Raw genomic sequence first — 19,043 nt, 5'->3', positions numbered from 1 at the left:
AGCTCAGTCTTCTCCCATCTTCCACAGAGCTCTCTAAGTAAGCTATAAGCTTCTTATTCTATACCTCTTGATGGATAAGGAGACGATTCTCTCTTTCGTACTCCCCCCTACCATCAGCCATGGAGCTCTATGGTAAAGCTTCTCAACCAATAGGGGATATCACATCCAGAAGGAAAGAGATACACACTCTCCAGACAAATTCAGACATGAGGGAGACTCCCTCCTCAAGGGGCAGGATTATTACCAAAAATAAAGTGAGGCCACAATTCATTGAATAGAACACAAGCCCTAGACATTGAGAGTGGAGCTGTAAAAAAGGGGCATATCCTGAGAGCAAAACTGAGTGACCTGCCCAAAATATATTCTGCCAAATGGAAAATGTGTGGATTCCATGAAGATAAAAAAAGTCATCCATGCTTTATAGTACCAAAAGAATCAATCTCTCACTACTATTGTACTCTGTGGCTGTTCTCCACAAAATGCTTTATTATATGTATTTGCAGGATAATAGGTTTATGGGAGGAATGGCTTATAACTACTGTTCTTAATGTGTTATCCTAGGTAATGCCTTTTCTTAGATATAATTGTATGGGTTGTTTTTTTTTTTATATAAGTGGGGGGAAATAAAAAAATTAAGAAAACAAGCATTGGAAGAGAATTTCTTTTTTTTAATTTTATAAGATATATAGCTAACTCTAGCATGATAATGGGAAATGCAGGTGATATAAAGGTAAAAGTTATCAATAAAATTTTATTTTTAAAATATTTCATATTGTTTAAAAAGAGATAATTGAGTCTACTTCCTGACTATTGGTGAGAAAACCAACATTGAGGATTATGAGTTTTAATATTAGGAATGCTTAAGTCAAAGAGCATTATAGTACCCATGTTATCCACTACTCTACAGGAACCAAACAAACAAATCAAAGTAAAGCACCATCATCACTAAATAATATAGATTGATATCTACCTTTACTAAAGTAAAACTGACACAATGAAATAACATTAAATACTGCAATGGGCTACCAAGAAGGTTTCAAATTACTAAGAATAGGACAGATGGCTATATATCAGGGAATAGATAGAATCATAACAGTTGGAGGGTATCTTCCAACTTCATTACTTGACAATGAGGAAATAGGTAGAGAAGGGAAGAAAAAAATTGACCAGGGTTACACAGAAGAGAAAAATCTTCAATTAGGACTCAGTTGTCCTGACTCCCAGGCCAGCGTATTAGTCTTTTGTGTGTTTCTTCAACTGTATCATATTGATTATTTAGTGGAATATTTTCTAGTGATGTGGGAATTTTAAAAAATGAACTTCCCAAATTTCTTCCATCTCAGTGATTCCCGAAAAGACAAATTAATTCTTTGATCTCCTTAATAGATTTCAATTATGTTTACAAATGATGTTTCTTAAAGGCATACTTTTTTCATTCTTAAAAATAAAAATATAAATATTAAAGCAGTATTCAGTATAGGGGGCATCATAACTACTGTTCTTACTGTGCTGTCTTAGGTAATGCCTTTTCTGAGAGATAATTGTATGGGTTTTTTTTTTAAATGTAAGTGGAAGAAAAATAAAACATTTAAAAAACAAACATTAGAACTCACTTTTTTTTTTTCAAGGAGCTTCTACCTGCTTAAACTGAGAGACATCAAAAAAAATCAGAGCATGACTTTGTGTAAATTCATCTAAACTCCATTAAGATCTTTCTTCATGTAAAAATTACAGAAATAAGATAAAGGCAGGTGTAGTTCAACTGGTCTCTGCAAGTACCTTTGCTGGCAGAAAAGAATCGCACTTACCAGGAGGTCTGTTAATAGCAAGGTTTCGGAAATGGCTGCCTTTGATAATTTCTACAGATAATCGTCCTGTTGTGGCATTATATGACAACCCCACCAAGAGCTCTGGCACCCCTCCATGAGACAAAGACTGTGTGGATGAAGCACTATCACTGTGAGAAACCGCAGACAGGCTGAGCTGAGACTCTCCACTCTGGCAAGAAAGAACAACAAAGAAACCATTGGGACACTTCACACTACTCTCTTTTATATCCAGCTTACATTATGTTGGGTGAAATTGTGACACGATTTCAATGGCTGCCAAAGATTTCAAATTGTGCACTCTCTGTGAATAATAATGGGGCAGCAGCACAGGATCAAGGATGAGGTCTCCACATCATTAGCCAGACACATTTGCTTAAAGATCTGTCTCTGTTCAATATTTCCTCTCTGAAAACAAAAGGCCAAAGATGTTATTAGCAATGTAAATCAAAACCTTGCATATATACACACAGATAATAATAATACATTTAATATAGACCAGAATTCCCCTTAGAGTAATTTCCACTTGAACATTTCAACAATATTTATCTGCACTCTCCCTGCCTCTCAGTTCCCCATTGTTTCTTAATGAATGCAAGCAATGCATGAGGTCATGACTATGGAATGCTAAATTATAGCATACAAAACAGTATATTTCTTTTAAAAAAAACTTTTTTAGAAGGTTTAAAGTTGTATATAATATCTCCCTTCTCTTCCCTCTAGGAAAACATATTAAAATGAAATTCTATAATTCACCCATTTTATACATGAGTCAAAGTGAAGTAATACATTATAGAATCTTTGAAGGGGGAAAGAGGGGGTAGTCTGAGCTTTGATTTTATTCACATACTGAGAACTTCCAGTGTGGAAACTCTCTCCACTGATCCAATTAGGCACCTCTTCTGTAACATACAGTCTCAGGAGGGAGTTGAGTGGTCCAATGGATAGTGGGCTGGGATTTTCATGGCAAAGATACTGGAGTGGTTTGCCATTTTCTTCTCCAGTGGGTTAAGGCAAACAGAGGTTAAGTGATTTGCTCAAGGTCACAAAGCTAGTAAATTTCTGCTGCTAGGTTTGAACTTGGGTTTTCCTGACTCCAGGCCTAGCAGGCTATTTACTGAGCCATCTAGCAACCTCAAAGGATAGTCTCATCGTAATACAGAACTGGAAGAGGCCTTAGAGGTCAGCTATTATAGCTCTATCATTTTATAGATGAGGGAAACTAAGGATCATTGAGGTGAATTGGATAGATTTAGAATCAAAAGAGCTTTATTCAAATACTAAATATACTACTTACTACCTGTGTAAACTTGGAAAAGTAATTCACCTTTACTTGCCTCAGTTTGCTCATCAGTAAAATGAAAGATTTAGATTAGATTGCAGGTTAGATCCCATCTAGTTCTAAATCCTTTGATTTTATAAGTCAAAGATGGGTCTAATAAAGAAAATCAAATTATTATATGTCATTTAAAAATGGAAAAAATCTCAATACTCAACAATCAGGGGAATGGTTAAAAAAATTGTGGTATGTATGCTGATATAATGAGACAGTATGACAGTAAACAGAGAAATGGTCTCATAGCAGGAAAACTAGGGGTTCAAGTCCCACATGTGACACATATTCACTATATAATCTTGGGTAAGTATTTTTTTTTAATTTCTCAGTGGCCCTCAGAAACTCTAAGACAAAAATTGCAAAGTAGCACCAATATTTACTGAATTTTCCATAATGGGAGTTTCCTACACCAATTAAAGCAGAAATCTGATACCATCCTCTATTATGTTAATTAACTACAATGAGGCAACTAAAACCAATGTATGTAGATAAAACAAAAAAATTTAGGAAGATCTTTATAAAATCATGCAAAAAAAAGATAAAAACTGAATGTCAAACTGAGAAAGAATAAGTGAGATTGAATAGACAAAGAATTCTAATGGTGACTTGGAGTGAAATAGTTATGATTTAAATGCTGAAATTAGTTCATTTAAATACATATTGTTACTAAGTAAATTTAGTTATTGTATTGATGTTCAAAGTTAAGTTTCTAATCAAATATTATTTAAAAAAGAACACAATCTCCATATAAGAGTTGTTCAACAAGCATTCATTACTCATCTAGTACACTAAACAGTCTGGAAAGATAAAGAAAAAGCTCCTTTTCTTTCTTATTTATTATTTCACTTCTCTAAATATGTTTTCCTTATATAGCAAATCATGGAATTTGGAGGAATAAATTATCTATAATGTTCCTTCTACCTCTGATTAATAATTAATAAGAAAACAATAGCTCTAAAAGGAGAGTAGACAACTTCTCTATCTATCTGTGGTTTTTGCTCTTCATTACTATCCATATAGTCTACTCCAGGCTTAAGAAAGCAAGAAGAAGAAAGATATGGATGAGTCAGTATGAGGTTATACTTTGTAGGATCTTTTATATGAGAAAAGTGAAGGAATAATCTGACCTTTGATTTCTTTCACATGGAAATTCCAGGGTGGAAACTTATTCCTCTTCATAGGCGTGTATTTCCTAGTTTTTTCTTCCATATGTACCCCCAAAATTAAATTACTAAAATTAAAATTAAAATACACTAAAATTCCATGATATCCCACTTGATCTAAACTCTGTCTTTATATTTCTTGACCCCCTAACTAACCTGACTACTTAGACCTGTCTCCTTTCTGGGTGATACAATATTAACTTTGTGACTATCACAAAGCAAATTATTATATTAATAGGCTGTACTTATACACTATGATGTAGAATACTTTAAGTAATTTTCTGCTTTAATGCCTACCTATTTTCCATATTTAAAAGTTGGATATTAAGATGCAAATTGCCCATTTTCTGAAGGTACAGAAATGTAATGAAATGCATTCCTCCCTCCCTGTTAGCAATAGAAATTACAATAATTATGAGCAATTAATAATATACTTATGTTGTCTCATTAAAAGAGCTAAGAATCTGGTGTTTAAAGTCTTAGCTCCATTCTTTGTTCTGAAGACTTATGGCAAAGGAAAAAAATCTGCAGGATCCAACAGCAATATTCAAATGGTCAATTTTACTAAATGGAAGGTCTCATGCACAGATGCAAATACCTAATACAGAAGCTAACTTCTCAACTTGCAGACCAAAGTGGTTCTTTTCTAAAAACCTATCATAGGAAGAAATGGATGCCAGGAGGAGGAGGAGGATATTTTTATTTGATGGAATATGGCCCAGGGTCAGAAGGTATGAACCATCACCAGGAGTACGGTGATGCTTAGCTTGATGATAATGCCTGAGGTTTCTTTCTGAAAGCCTGGTCTTTGAATTTTCTTCCAGGGAAAATTTCTATTATCTTTGAACATCAAAGATAATTTACTCTTCTTATGTTCTTATATCTTACCAATCCACCCTCACCCTATTTCAGTCACTGCTTTCATTTTCTAAAATGAACAAAAACTCAATAAATCTATCAAGTTAATGTGAAGTTGAGCATAAAGATCCCCTGAACCACAGGCAAAAATTAGTGGCTTATAAAATGATTTCATGTAAAAATCCAACAGAAAATTAGTTAGAAGGATCAGCTGAATTCTGATGTCACTGATTGACCTTGCTGGCAAGGTTGCAATAGCTGGCAACTATCACCTTTCGATAAAATAGTTTGTATTGGTTACACTGCTATATATACTTACACTCATATTACTCCTTGGCTCCAAAACCAAAGTCACTTTCATTTTCCCTCCTTGGTGCAACTGGCTAAGGTGAAACATCTTTTCTCCCATCATTTTCTCTCTGTTCATCTTGAGTGCAGCGTATAGACGGAACCGGACTGCGTGGCGCCCCAAATCTTCAGGCTGCAATTTACTAAAGAATACCTTCTCTTTGAAGACAGGGGTGGGCCCTCTTTGAACACTGGTCTTACCCCGTTGCTTCTTTCTGGGAAGCAATACAGTGTGGACTTGCCATGCATTGACACCACTTCGGTCTTTATCTGGAACATTCTGGGCCTTTACAATGGTCACTGCAAGCTTTTGGCTGGAACTATTATATTCAAAGATGACATCTAAGTCTCCACACTTTGAGATGGGTTCAGGGGCACTGGAAGGGAAGTGGGGAACTTTGAGTCCATCTTGTTCCTTTGAAAAGCAGAAGATTAAGATGTGAATAGGGAAAACATCATTTTTCAGCAGTCAATAGAGTCCTTACAAAGTTCATGGCTGCTCAATAAAATTGAGACTGACATATTGGCTTAGATATTAACATAAAATTAAATCAAACATGGCTCTTTGTCAGTCACTGATTCTGTCATGATTCTCTAAAGTCACTTCCCAAGTTTGAGAAGTTGACCCCAAGTTCAAACTGATCCTATCAAGTATGGTTGAACCAAATTTCTCTTTCATGACTTCATTTCTTCTGAGGATTCCAATCTTTCTGGAGACTCAGTACAGAAAACAATATAAACAGAGTTGTGCATCCCTTTATCTATATTAGCAATGCTTTTTGTTATTTATATCATAGTCATTTCTCACTGTCCACTGTCTGTCCTATCAAATAAATTTGACCAACAAAATGACTGTATTAACAATAAATAAGCAAATACATTTTCATTCTGCAGAGGTGAAGGAAGCCAATGTTTGGTCAGTACCTGATAGTAGCTTTCTCTCAAGCACTGAAAATTTAGCATTGATTCTGTTCACTAATGAAACAATTAAAAAGATACCATCTTTCCTACTTATTAATCAACCCCCCAAAATATGAAAGTCTTTATACATATCAAAATACTAACAAAGATTTTGTTTGCTTTGACTTCACATCATGCCAGGAATCATGGACATTTCCTTGTCCCTTGATGTAGTATGAGTCCTTCTCCACATTTTGTGAGTTATTTTAATTTTAGGACTCAAAACATATTACTATAAAAGTTGAGGTTTCTTTCAGAATGTGAGGAAAGCTTCCCATATCCTTTCTCTCTGAGCATACAAATATATAAGAGTTTCTATTCAGGGACATTTATCCAAGTAAGTTTCAAGCAATAAAAGTGGTTGCTATAGAGATATTGGTTGAATAAAAACAGCATGCATATGTATATGCATAAATAATGCTAGAGAAGAGCCTTCAGAAGATAAGTTAAGCCTTCCCACTGGGAAACTGTTGCAGTCCCCTGTTAAAATACCAATCTCTTCTATTCTTGATTACTTGTACATTGCCTGACTAATTAAAAGCCATGGCTAATACAAAAATTTTATCTTGGCCAGCACAGAGACTCTGCTGTGTCAGAAAGAATTCTAGTCTGGGCATCAGGAAGAAATGGTTTCAGATCCTGACTTATGTGCCATATACTATGTTAAAGCCCTGAGATCAAAAGAAAAAATAAAATCGTTCCCACCCTCAAGAAACATATTCTTTATTAGAACACAAGGCAACTTTTAAAAGGGGAAAAGCATTAGTGGCTTGGTTAATCATAACAAGCTTCCTATAGAAAATGTATCTGCAGGAAATTAAGAATTCTAAGGCCAAGAGCCCAGAAAGGAATGTATGTTTGTTCTTAAGAAACAACCAACACAAAGGTATTGAGATGAGAGTTGAAGAATGTTGTGCAGAGAAGAGCAGGAAGGTCAGTGATACTGGATCATAGAGTTCAAAAAGAGAAGTAAGGTAGAAGAAGCCTGGAAAAATAGAAAGCGCTCAGGTTATGATGGACTTTAAAAGCTAAAGAGAGGATTTTATTTTTGATCCTAGAGATAACAAATAGGGCGTTCACTGAATGGAACATGATGATAGCGCTGTGGTCATATTTGCCCTTAAGAAGAATCATTTTTACAGGTGATTGGAGAATTGATTAGAGTGGGAAGATACTTGAGGCACAGAAACTAACAAGCAAGTTATTATATTCCAGGAATGAGGTAATAAGGGCCTGCACCAGAGTGGTGGCAATGTCAGAAGAAAGAAGAGGGCATATACAAATAATGTTGCAAAAGTAGATTCAACAAGATTTGGTAAATATTGGATATGGGGCATGGGAGAGAGTGAGAAGTTGAGAATAACACCTAGCTGTGTAACTGGGAGGAGAGTGGTGCAATGATAGTAACAGAGAAATTAGTAGGAAGGGAGGAGGGAAGGAATGGAAGATAATCAATTCAGTTTTAACTGAACACCATTTTTAGAACATCAAGTCTGAGATGTCCAACGGGCAGTTAGAAATGCAAGACAGGGAACTTCCGGTTAAGATGGCGGCTTAGAGAAAGCTGAAGTTCAGATCTCTGGAAAACCCTTCCCGACTGATCTCAAACTAGAAGCTCCTAAGGCGCCGAAATTCAAAACGATCAACAGCACAGACCCTGGGAACCCTCCTCCTGGACCTGGACCCGGTTCAAAAGGTACGGCTCCCCTTAAAAGCCAGAACCCGAGATCCCTCGGACCTCAGGGGTAGGAGCGCAGAGTCCAAGGCTCCCGGAAGCGGCAGCCGCGCCGGGCTCAGAGAGCAGGGTCTGAGGAACAACAACCCTCAGGGTCTTCTACCCAAGTCCCAGTCCGGGTGAAAGTTACTGCCTGGGGCTTCCGCTGCAAAGAGCCTGTCGGTCAAAGAGCCGGTCGGTCCGGGTGAAAGTTACTGCCTGGGGCCTCCGCTGCAGAGAGCTGGTCAAAACAACAGCAACCCTCAGGGCGGGCAAGACAGCCTCACGGGCTGGATCCTGCTATCCAAGTCTCAGTGAAAGTCTGTGCTCTCGGAGCTTGGGGAAGCGGCAGCCCATCCCCCCGCAGGCCGACGAAACAGCCTAACGGCCAGGGATTCTGAAGGCAACTTCCGGAAATCGAGCCAGGGGGAGAGTGTGGCCTTGTGGTCCGACCCTTCCATTCCAGTTCCAGTGAGGCATATTCAGTTTAACCCAGGGAACGCTCATAGAACCAACATCTGCCCAGGACTAAAGCCTCTGATCACCAGACAAAGACAAGAAAAGCCAATCCTCCACGTTCAGAGATGACAAACTCCACAGAAGCACAGAAGCCCCAAAATACCAAGAAAAATAAGAAGAAAGGGGCGACTCTGGACACATTCTATGGAGCCAAAATACAAAATACAGAGCAGATAGAAGAAGATATACAAGAAAATTCTCCAAAATCTTCCAAAGGAAATAGAAACTCTCCACAAACCCATGAAGAATTTGAATCAGAAAGGACCAAAAAGATGGAAGCCCTCTGGGAGGAAAAGTGGGAAATGATGCAAAAGAAATTCACGCATCTACAAAACCAGTTTGACCAAACTGTAAAAGAAAACCAGGCTTTAAAGCAAGAACTAATAAAGCAAAGCCAAAACACCAAGAAATTAGAAGAGAACATAAAATATCTCACCGACAAGGTGATAGATCTGGAAAACAGGGGGAGAAGAGAAAATTTAAGAATAATTGGACTCCCAGAAAAGCCAGAAATAAACACCAAACTGGACATGGTGATACAAGATATAATCAAAGAAAATTGCCCAGAGATTCTAGAACAAGGGGGCAATACATCCACTGACAGAGCTCACAGAACACCTTCTACACTAAACCCCCAAAAGACAACTCCCAGGAATGTAATTGCCAAATTCCAAAGCTATCAAACAAAAGAAAAAATCCTACAGGAAGCCAGAAAAAGACAATTTAGATATAAAGGAATGCCAATCAGGGTCACACAAGACCTTGCAAGTTCTACGCTGAATGATCGTAAGGCATGGAACATGATCTTCAGAAAGGCAAGAGAGCTGGGTCTCCAACCAAGAATCAGCTACCCAGCAAAACTGACTATATACTTCCAAGGGAAAGTATGGGCATTCAACAAAATAGAAGACTTCCAACTTTTTGCAAAGAAAAGACCAGAGCTCTGTGGAAAGTTTGATACCGAAAATCAAAGAGCAAGGAATACCTGAAAAGGTAAATATTAAGGAAAGGGGAAAAATGTTATCTTCTTTTACTCAAACTCTCTTCTATAAGGACTACATTTATATCAACCTATGTATACTAATATGTGGGGAAAATGTAATGTATAAATAGGGGGTAAAGAAAGACCAAATAGAATAATGGTTCTCACACAAAGATTCACAGGGGAAGGGGAGGGGAAGAAAACTCCTATAAGAAGGAGAGGAAGAGAGGGGGGGGGGTTTACTTAAACCTCAATCTCAGGGAAATCAACTCTGAGAGGGAAAAACATCCAGATCCATTGGGATCTTGAATTCTATCTTACCCAACAAGGGTAAGGAGAAGGGAAAACCAAGGGGGGGAGGGGGAGAGGGAGAACAAAAAGGGAGGGAAAGAGAGGGGGGAGGGGGAGGGAACAAAAAGGGAGGGACTAAAAAGGGAAACATCAAGGGAGGGGACAAGGGGGACTGATTCAAAGTAAATCACTGGACTAAAAGGTAGAGCCGAAGAAGAAAAGGTTAGAATTAGGGAAGGCAATCAAAATGCCAGGGAGTCCACAAATGACAATCATAACTTTGAACATGAATGGGATGAACTCACCCATAAAACGTAGACAAATAGCAGAATGGATTAGAATCCAAAACCCTACCATATGTTGTCTTCAAGAAACACACATGAGGCGGGTTGACACCCACAAGGTCAGAATTAAAGGATGGAGTAAGACCTTCTGGGCCTCAACTGATAGAAAGAAGGCAGGAGTGGTAATCATGATATCTGATAAAGCCAATGCAAAAATAGACCTGATCAAAAGGGATAGGGAAGGTAATTATATTTTGTTAAAAGGGACTCTAGACAATGAGGAAATATCATTAATCAACATGTATGCACCAAATAATATAGCACCCAAATTTCTAATGGAGAAACTAGGAGAATTGAAGGAAGAAATAGACAATAAAACCATACTAGTGGGAGACTTAAACCAACCATTATCAAATTTAGATAAATCAAATCAAAAAATAAATAAGAAAGAGGTAAAAGAAGTGAATGAAATCTTAGAAAAATTAGAATTAATAGACATATGGAGAAAAATAAATAGGGATAAAAAGGAATACACCTTCTTCTCAGCACCACATGGCACATTCACAAAAATTGACCATACATTAGGTCACAGAAACATAGCACACAAATGCAAAAAAGCAGAAATAATGAATGCAGCCTTCTCAGATCACAAGGCAATAAAAATAATGATTAGTAATGGTACATGGAAAACCAAATCTAAAACCAATTGGAAATTAAACAATATGATACTCCAAAACCGTTTAGCTAAAGAAGAAATCATAGAAACAATTAATAATTTCATCAAGGAAAATGACAATGGCGAAACATCCTTTCAAACCTTTTGGGATGCAGCCAAAGCGGTAATCAGAGGCAAATTCATATCCCTGAAAGCTCATATTAACAAACAAGGGAGAGCAGAGATCAATCAATTGGAAATGCAATTGAAAAAACTCGAAAGCGATCAAATTAAAAACCCCCAGCAGAAAACCAAATTAGAAATCCTAAAAATTAAGGGAGAAATTAATAAAATCGAAAGTGATAGAACTATTGATTTAATAAATAAGACAAGAAGCTGGTACTTTGAAAAAACAAACAAAATAGACAAAGTACTGGTCAATCTAATTAAAAAAAGGAAGGAAGAAAAGCAAATTCACAGCATTAAAGATGAAAAGGGGGACAGCACCTCCAATGAGGAGGAAATTAAGGCAATCATTAGAAATTACTTTGCCCAATTATATGGCAGTAAATACACCAATTTAGGAGAAATGGATGAATATATACAAAAATACAAACTGCCTAGACTAACAGAAGAGGAAATAGAATTCTTAAATAATCCCATATCAGAAATTGAAATCCATCAAGCCATCAAAGAACTTCCTAAGAAAAAATCCCCAGGGCCTGATGGATTCACCTGTGAATTCTATCAAACATTCAGAGAACAGTTAACCCCAATACTATACAAACTATTTGACATAATAAGCAAAGAGGGAGTTCTACCAAACTCCTTTTACGACACAAACATGGTACTGATTCCAAAACCAGGCAGGTCAAAAACAGAGAAAGAAAACTATAGACCAATCTCCCTAATGAATATAGATGCAAAAATTTTAAATAGGATACTAGCAAAAAGACTCCAGCAAGTGATCAGAAGGATCATTCACCATGATCAAGTAGGATTCATACCAGGGATGCAGGGCTGGTTCAACATTAGGAAAACCATCCACATAATTGACCACATCAACAAGCAAACTAGCAAGAACCACATGATTATCTCAATAGATGCAGAAAAAGCCTTTGATAAAATACAACACCCATTCCTATTAAAAACACTAGAAAGCATAGGAATAGAAGGGTCATTCCTAAAAATAATAAACAGTATATATCTAAAACCAACAGCTAATATCATCTGCAATGGGGATAAACTAGATGCATTCCCAATAAGATCAGGAGTGAAACAAGGATGCCCATTATCACCTCTACTATTTGACATTGTACTAGAAACACTAGCAGTAGCAATTAGAGAAGATAAAGGAATTGAAGGCATCAAAATAGGCAAGGAGGAGACCAAGTTATCACTCTTTGCGGATGACATGATGGTCTACTTAAAGAATCCTAGAGATTCAACCAAAAAGCTAATTGAAATAATCAACAACTTTAGCAAAGTTGCAGGATACAAAATAAAGCCACATAAATCATCAGCTTTTCTATATATCTCCAACACAGCTCAGCAGCAAGAACTAGAAAGAGAAATCCCATTCAAAATCACCTTAGACAAAATAAAATACCTAGGAATCTATCTCCCAAGACAAACACAGGAACTATATGAACACAACTACAAAACACTCGCCACACAACTAAAACTAGACTTGAACAATTGGAAAAACATTAACTGCTCATGGATAGGACGAGCCAATATAATAAAAATGACCATCCTACCCAAACTTATTTATCTATTTAGTGCCATACCCATTGAACTACCAAAATACTTCTTCACTGATTTAGAAAAAACCATAACAAAGTTCATTTGGAAGAACAAAAGATCAAGGATATCCAGGGAAATAATGAAAAAAAACACATATGATGGGGGCCTTGCAGTCCCAGACCTCAAACTATATTACAAAGCAGCAGTCATCAAAACAATTTGGTACTGGCTAAGAAACAGAAAGGAAGATCAGTGGAATAGACTGGGGGAAAACGACCTCAGCAAGACAGTATACGATAAACCCAAAGATCCCAGCTTTTGGGACAAAAATCCACTATTCGATAAAAACTGCTGGGAAAATTGGAAGACAGTGTGGGAGAGACTAGGAATAGATCAACACCTCACACCCTACACCAAGATAAATTCAAAATGGGTGAGTGACTTAAACATAAAGAAGGAAACCATAAGTAAATTGGGTAAACACAGAATAGTATACATGTCAGACCTTTGGGAGGGGAAAGGCTTTAAAACCAAGCAAGATATAGAAAGAATCACAAAATGTAAAATAAATAATTTTGACTACATCAAACTAAAAAGCTTTTGTACAAACAAAACCAATATAACTAAAATCAGAAGGGAAACAACAAATTGGGAAAAAATCTTCATAGAAACCTCTGACAAAGGTTTAATTACTCATATTTATAATGAGCTAAATCAATTGTACAAAAAATCAAGCCATTCTCCAATTGATAAATGGGCAAGGGAAATGGATAGGCAGTTCTCAGATAAAGAAATCAAAACTATTAACAAGCACATGAAGAAGTGTTCTACATCTCTTATAATCAGAGAGATGCAAATCAAAACAACTCTGAGGTATCACCTCACACCTAGCAGATTGGCTAACATAACAGCAAAGGAAAGTAATGAATGCTGGAGGGGATGTGGCAAAGTAGGGACATTAATTCATTGCTGGTGGAGTTGTGAACTGATCCAACCATTCTGGAGGGCAATTTGGAACTATGCCCAAAGGGCGACAAAAGAATATCTACCCTTTGACCCAGCCATAGCACTGCTGGGTCTGTACCCCAAAGAGATAATGGACACAAAGACTTGTACAAAAATATTCATAGCTGTGCTCTTTGTGGTGGCCCAAAACTGGAAAACGAGGGGATGCCCATCAATTGGGGAATGGCTGAACAAACTGTGGTATATGTTGGTGATGGAATACTATTGTGCTCAAAGGAATAATAAAGTGGAGAAGTTCCATGGAGACTGGAACAACCTCCAGGAAGTGATGCAGAGCGAGAGGAGCAGAACCAGGAGAACATTGTACACAGAGACTAATACACTGTGGTATAATCGAACGTAATGGACTTCTCCATTAGGGGCGGTGTAATGTCCCTGAACAACTGTCAGGGATCCAGGAGAAAAAAAACACCATTCATAAGCAAAGGATAAACTATGGGAGTGGAAACACCGAGAAAAAGCAACTGCCTGAATACAGAGGTTGAGGGGACATGACAGAGGATAGACTTTAAATGAACACTCTAATGCAAATACTATCAACAAAGCAATGGGTTCAAATCAAGAAAACATCTAATGCCCAGTGGACTTACGCGTCGGCTATGGGGGGTGGGGGGGAGGAAAAGAAAATGATCTATGTCTTTAACGAATAATGCTTGGAAAGGATCAAATAAAATATATTAAATAAATAAATAAAAAAAATAATAAATAGATTGATAAAATAAAATTAAAAAAAAGAAATGCAAGACAGAAAGTCAGAAGGGATGTCAGGGAAAATTAAATTTGACAATCATTTGAATACATATGATAATTGAACCCAAAAGAGCTGATAGGATGACTAAAGAAAACAGTACACTAGGAAAAGAGATGAGAGCTATGGACAGAGTATTGGGAGACACCCACAGTGAGCAGATACAATCTATATGAAAAAAGGGTCCAGCAAAGGAAAATGAAAAGTCTGGCAAAAACAGCAACAAAGGAAAGTAATGAATGCTGAAGGGGATGTTGCAAAATTGGGACATTAATTCATTCCTGGTGGAGTTTTGAATTGATCCAACCATTCTGGAGGACAATTTGGAACTATGTCCTAAGGGCTTTAAAAGAATGTGTATACCCTTTGATTTAGCCATAGCATTGCTGGGTTTGTACCCCAAAGAGATCATTAGGAAAAAGACATGTACAAAAATATTCATAGCTGCACTCTTTGTGGTGGCAAAAAATTGGAAAATGAGGGGATATCCCTCATTGGGGAATGGCTGAATAAATTGTGGTATCTGATGGTGATGGGATATTATTGTGCCCAAAGGAATAATGAACACGAGGAATTCCATGTGACCTGGAATGACTTCCAGGAACTGATGCAGAATGAAAGGAGCAGAAACAGGAGAACATTGTCCACAGAAACTGATACACTGTGGTACAATCAAATGTAATGGACTTCCCAACTCACAGTAATGCAATGATCCAGGACAATCCAGATGAACTTATGAGAAAGAATGCTATCCACATCCAGCGAAAGAACTGTGGTAGCAGAAATGCAGAAGAAAACCATAGGATTAATCACATGGTTCAGTGGGGATGTGATTGGGATTTTATGTTAAAGTTCACTCTATTGCAAGTATAAATAACACGGAAATTGGTTTTGAGCAAAGATACATATATAACCCAGTGGAATTTTTGTCAGCTCCAGGAGGGGGGAGAGAAGAGGATTAAGGAATCATGAATCATGTAACCATGGAAAAATATTCTAAATACTTTTTTAAAAAAGATAAAATGAAGTCATTTAGCTTGGAGAAGAACTAGAAGAGGGCTGTGTCACAAAAACCTAAAAAGAAGAGAGTTTCAAGAAGAGAATAATCAGCAGAGTCAAAGACTGCAGAAAAGTCAAGGATAAAATCAGCCTAGAATTTACCTCTAAATGTATATATGATTAAAGACAACCTTGATCCAGATAAAATAGAGGGCTGAATTCTAAAGTATCCTATCTAGAACCTTACTTATAGAGGTCCCACGGATCAAAAGACAATTGACAGAATTAAGAAACACTGGTAGTGAGTTTAAACCAGTAGTGTTAAAATAAAAAAGAAACAGGATTCCTACGAGCCACATATTGCCTTAGAAAATCACAAATTAACTTTATCTATGTTGTATTATATTTTATATATTTTGTTAAATATGTCCCAATTACACTTTAAGCTAATAACTTAATATTTTAATATAATATAATATAATAATTTAATTTAATAACTATGGAAAACCATTAACCAACTTGGTTACGTATGTATAAAGATTTATGGATTACAACAGAGCAATCTATACAACTAACCAAAATTGTGATGTGGCAAAATAAACAGTAGAAATTAACTTCTTATAGCCAGTGTGGAAATATTGATTAATTACATATAATGGTTCTCTGTAGTTTCTACATGTATGTGCAGTATTAATAAGGTATTGTATTATATTTAACTATTATTTTAGTTGTCAGTGTTGTTTTTTCTTGAAAATACTTGTGTAATGTGTAACATGTTTTGCTTGTGTATATATGTGTGAATATACATATTAATTTCAACATATTATCATATTCCTTAAGTGTTACTCCCCCTTGTTGGATTCTAAATGGCTTTGGAGGGGACTAAAATTTGTCTCCAGAAGGAGAAATGTAAAAAAAAAATGTGAAACCCAGTTTCAATAGTTCTCACAGACTTTAACTTTATCCTTAAGAGGTAATGGAAAGTTGGAAAAACTAGCAGTTTAACTGGGAAGGTTGAATACTTCAGAGAGAGAGAGAGAATTGAGACTAAAAAACTTATTTAATGTGAAACTGAAAGATTTGCCCATTAGGGAAAAGGAATCTGAGATTTCCTGAGATGACTGAGCTGATTTGCTTATCTTGCAAATGAAAATTATGAATGAATTCCTTTAAAAAAGACTTTACTATCATGACAGAGTTGAATGGTAGGACTATTTCCAGGCTGGTCTTTAGAGGTAACTCTGGTTATCATCTCAATCACAGATGATGCATATAAATAATTGTTTGTTTTGTTCTATTGTGTGATGCACTAATAAATTATATAGCCAGCAAACTTTATGTTTATTTAGGAAGGAGATTAGAATGACTGAACTTGAAGGAGAAATGACCATAAGTTTATGGGGAAAGAGATTTATCCAGGTCATTTAATAATTGATGTTTTAATAAGGTGGCTAGGTTCTCAAGGCTAATTGATTGATTAATGGAAAGATATAGCTTATGAGGAAATACTGGGATATAATCTTTGAATGCCTTAAAGCCTGAGAATAAAAATTAATAGAGAAAATGAGCCAGTGATAGGTAGAAGGGTAATCACCTCATCTAAGCTAGACAAGTCATTAGTGCTAAAAATCTGTTACTCATGGGTGATATAATTCATAAAACTTATTACATATACAAAGTACTTGGCTCAGATGAAAGCATTATATAAATGTCAGTTATTATTTTACATCTCCCTCCTTCATCAGAACTTTCACATCATAATCTCTCACAGACAAGAAAAAATTTTGAACTACTTTTTGGAATTTCAGTCACAATTAGCACTGGATTCCCAGTGATTGTGCATCTACCCATGAAGCCTTCCTCATAATGGCCTCTACTTCCATATCTCACCTATTTCCTATCTCCTCTCATGTTCCCCATCTCTATCATTGCCCTCTCCTACCCTAGCTAGAGGGAATGAGAGAACCAGACTACCTGAACTCCATGCTTAACTATACCCACCAAAGTCAAACTATACTCTGCTGCCTACCATCTTCCTCTCCTATCACCAACTATTGCCCCATGTGAAAATATGTCTATTTATACCTCTGATTTCATATCCCTTTATTTTTCATGCACTTAAAGATTAATTAACATTTATAAACCTTTTTGTCTATTCCAATGCCAAGATAAAAATTCATTGGCTAATGAGTCAGACTACACAGATCTGTAAGGTCATCCATTCAGAATAATTAACTGTGTATAAGTTTTCACTTAGTCTGGGAAATCTCAGGGGGAAATTAATAGATGGGACTCTACAACAGTTACAAGAATACTTAGTGAACCTCAATTCCCTACGGAGTTTGTGCTATGCCTAGTGTCATTCTGAGGTGTATTTAAGGAGGATATTCAAAGTTCCTTCTTGGGTTGACTGAAAAGACATTATCTTATGGTTCCAAGAATGTCTTTAATGGCTAATTTTTCAATGCACTCTACCTTTCACCTGGAATTTTGTGATTCTTCTCTCATGAAAATGCCTTTAATTCCACTAATGCAACGAACCTTCCTGGAATGTAGATCTTTATACTTTAACTCAGTTTTGAACATTTTCATTAATTTCTCGAACAGTATAAAGTCAAGATGAGACACAAAGTACTTAATTTCTCATATCCCCACACCCACTCTTTTAAACTCCCAATTCCTTCACTGACAAATTTTCAGACTGAGACAAAAAGAGTTCTTGGCCTCATTTCACAAGATAAGAGCTTTATTTTTTTTATTTTACTTGTGTAAACTATGATCTTGGAGTATTAAAAGCTTTTTACTGAACAAAAATTATTATCTGCCTCCTTTTAATCCTGATATTTTGAGGTTTCTTTCCCTCTTTGTCAAAAGCAACAATATTCTTCCAGGATTCCAGGTTTGCAACTTTAGAATTATCTTCGACTCTTCATTCTCCTTCAGCCTACAAATCTGATCAGTTGACAAATCTTAACATTTCTCATTTTAAACATCATACTCCTTGTTTCTACTCACACAGCTTAATTTAGGTCCTTGATTTAAGTCCTCACATTTAGATCATTGCAACATTTCCCAAATTGGGCCCAAGTCACTCATCATTCCACTTGACCTTTCTTCCACATTATCCCCAAGAATGGCTCATTAAAGCATAAATCAGAACATGTCAATATCCTGCTCAATAACCTCCAGTAGCTCCCTATTGCCTATAGAATGAAATATAAAGTCCTCTCTTTAGCTTTTAAAGCCTTTCCACATATCTTCCCAGTTTCATTGTATATTATTTCCCCTTGTACTCTCAGCAATTTAGGCAAATTTGCTTTATGTCTATTCCTCACACACATACACACTATATTACACTCCATCTCAGATTACAGATACACACCCCCACCATCTTCCCATCCCTGGAATGTTTTCATTCCTCACCACTTTCTCATAGAATCCCTTTCTTCAAGATGCAGCTCAAGTACCACCTATTACGTAAAGTATTTCATGGTCCCTCCAACTGTTAGTGTCCTCCCTCCCTAACTATTTTGTGTTCATTTATATTTTTTCTTCATATATATTCTTACTATCCTTATATATGTGCTT

General features: G+C 36.4%; 1 protein-coding gene across 2 annotated transcripts in view; it reads right to left on the bottom strand.

Moving 5' to 3' along the window:
- Nucleotides 1-19,043, bottom strand: part of SYT16 (synaptotagmin 16) — a 344,492-nt gene that overhangs the window by 11,990 nt on the left and 313,459 nt on the right. For both annotated transcript variants that reach the window (XM_056810862.1, XM_016428532.2), the window contains 2 exons: nt 5,503-5,946; nt 1,809-1,998 (listed from right to left, as the gene is read on the bottom strand). In XM_056810862.1, the coding sequence (XP_056666840.1) occupies nt 1,809-1,998; nt 5,503-5,946 (634 nt within the window). The remainder of the gene's footprint in view (nt 1-1,808; nt 1,999-5,502; nt 5,947-19,043) is intronic.

Source organism: Monodelphis domestica, chromosome 1, assembly GCF_027887165.1.
Source record: "Monodelphis domestica isolate mMonDom1 chromosome 1, mMonDom1.pri, whole genome shotgun sequence".
Taxonomy (NCBI): Eukaryota; Metazoa; Chordata; class Mammalia; order Didelphimorphia; family Didelphidae; genus Monodelphis; species Monodelphis domestica.
This window is presented reverse-complemented; position numbering and strand designations above follow the sequence as displayed.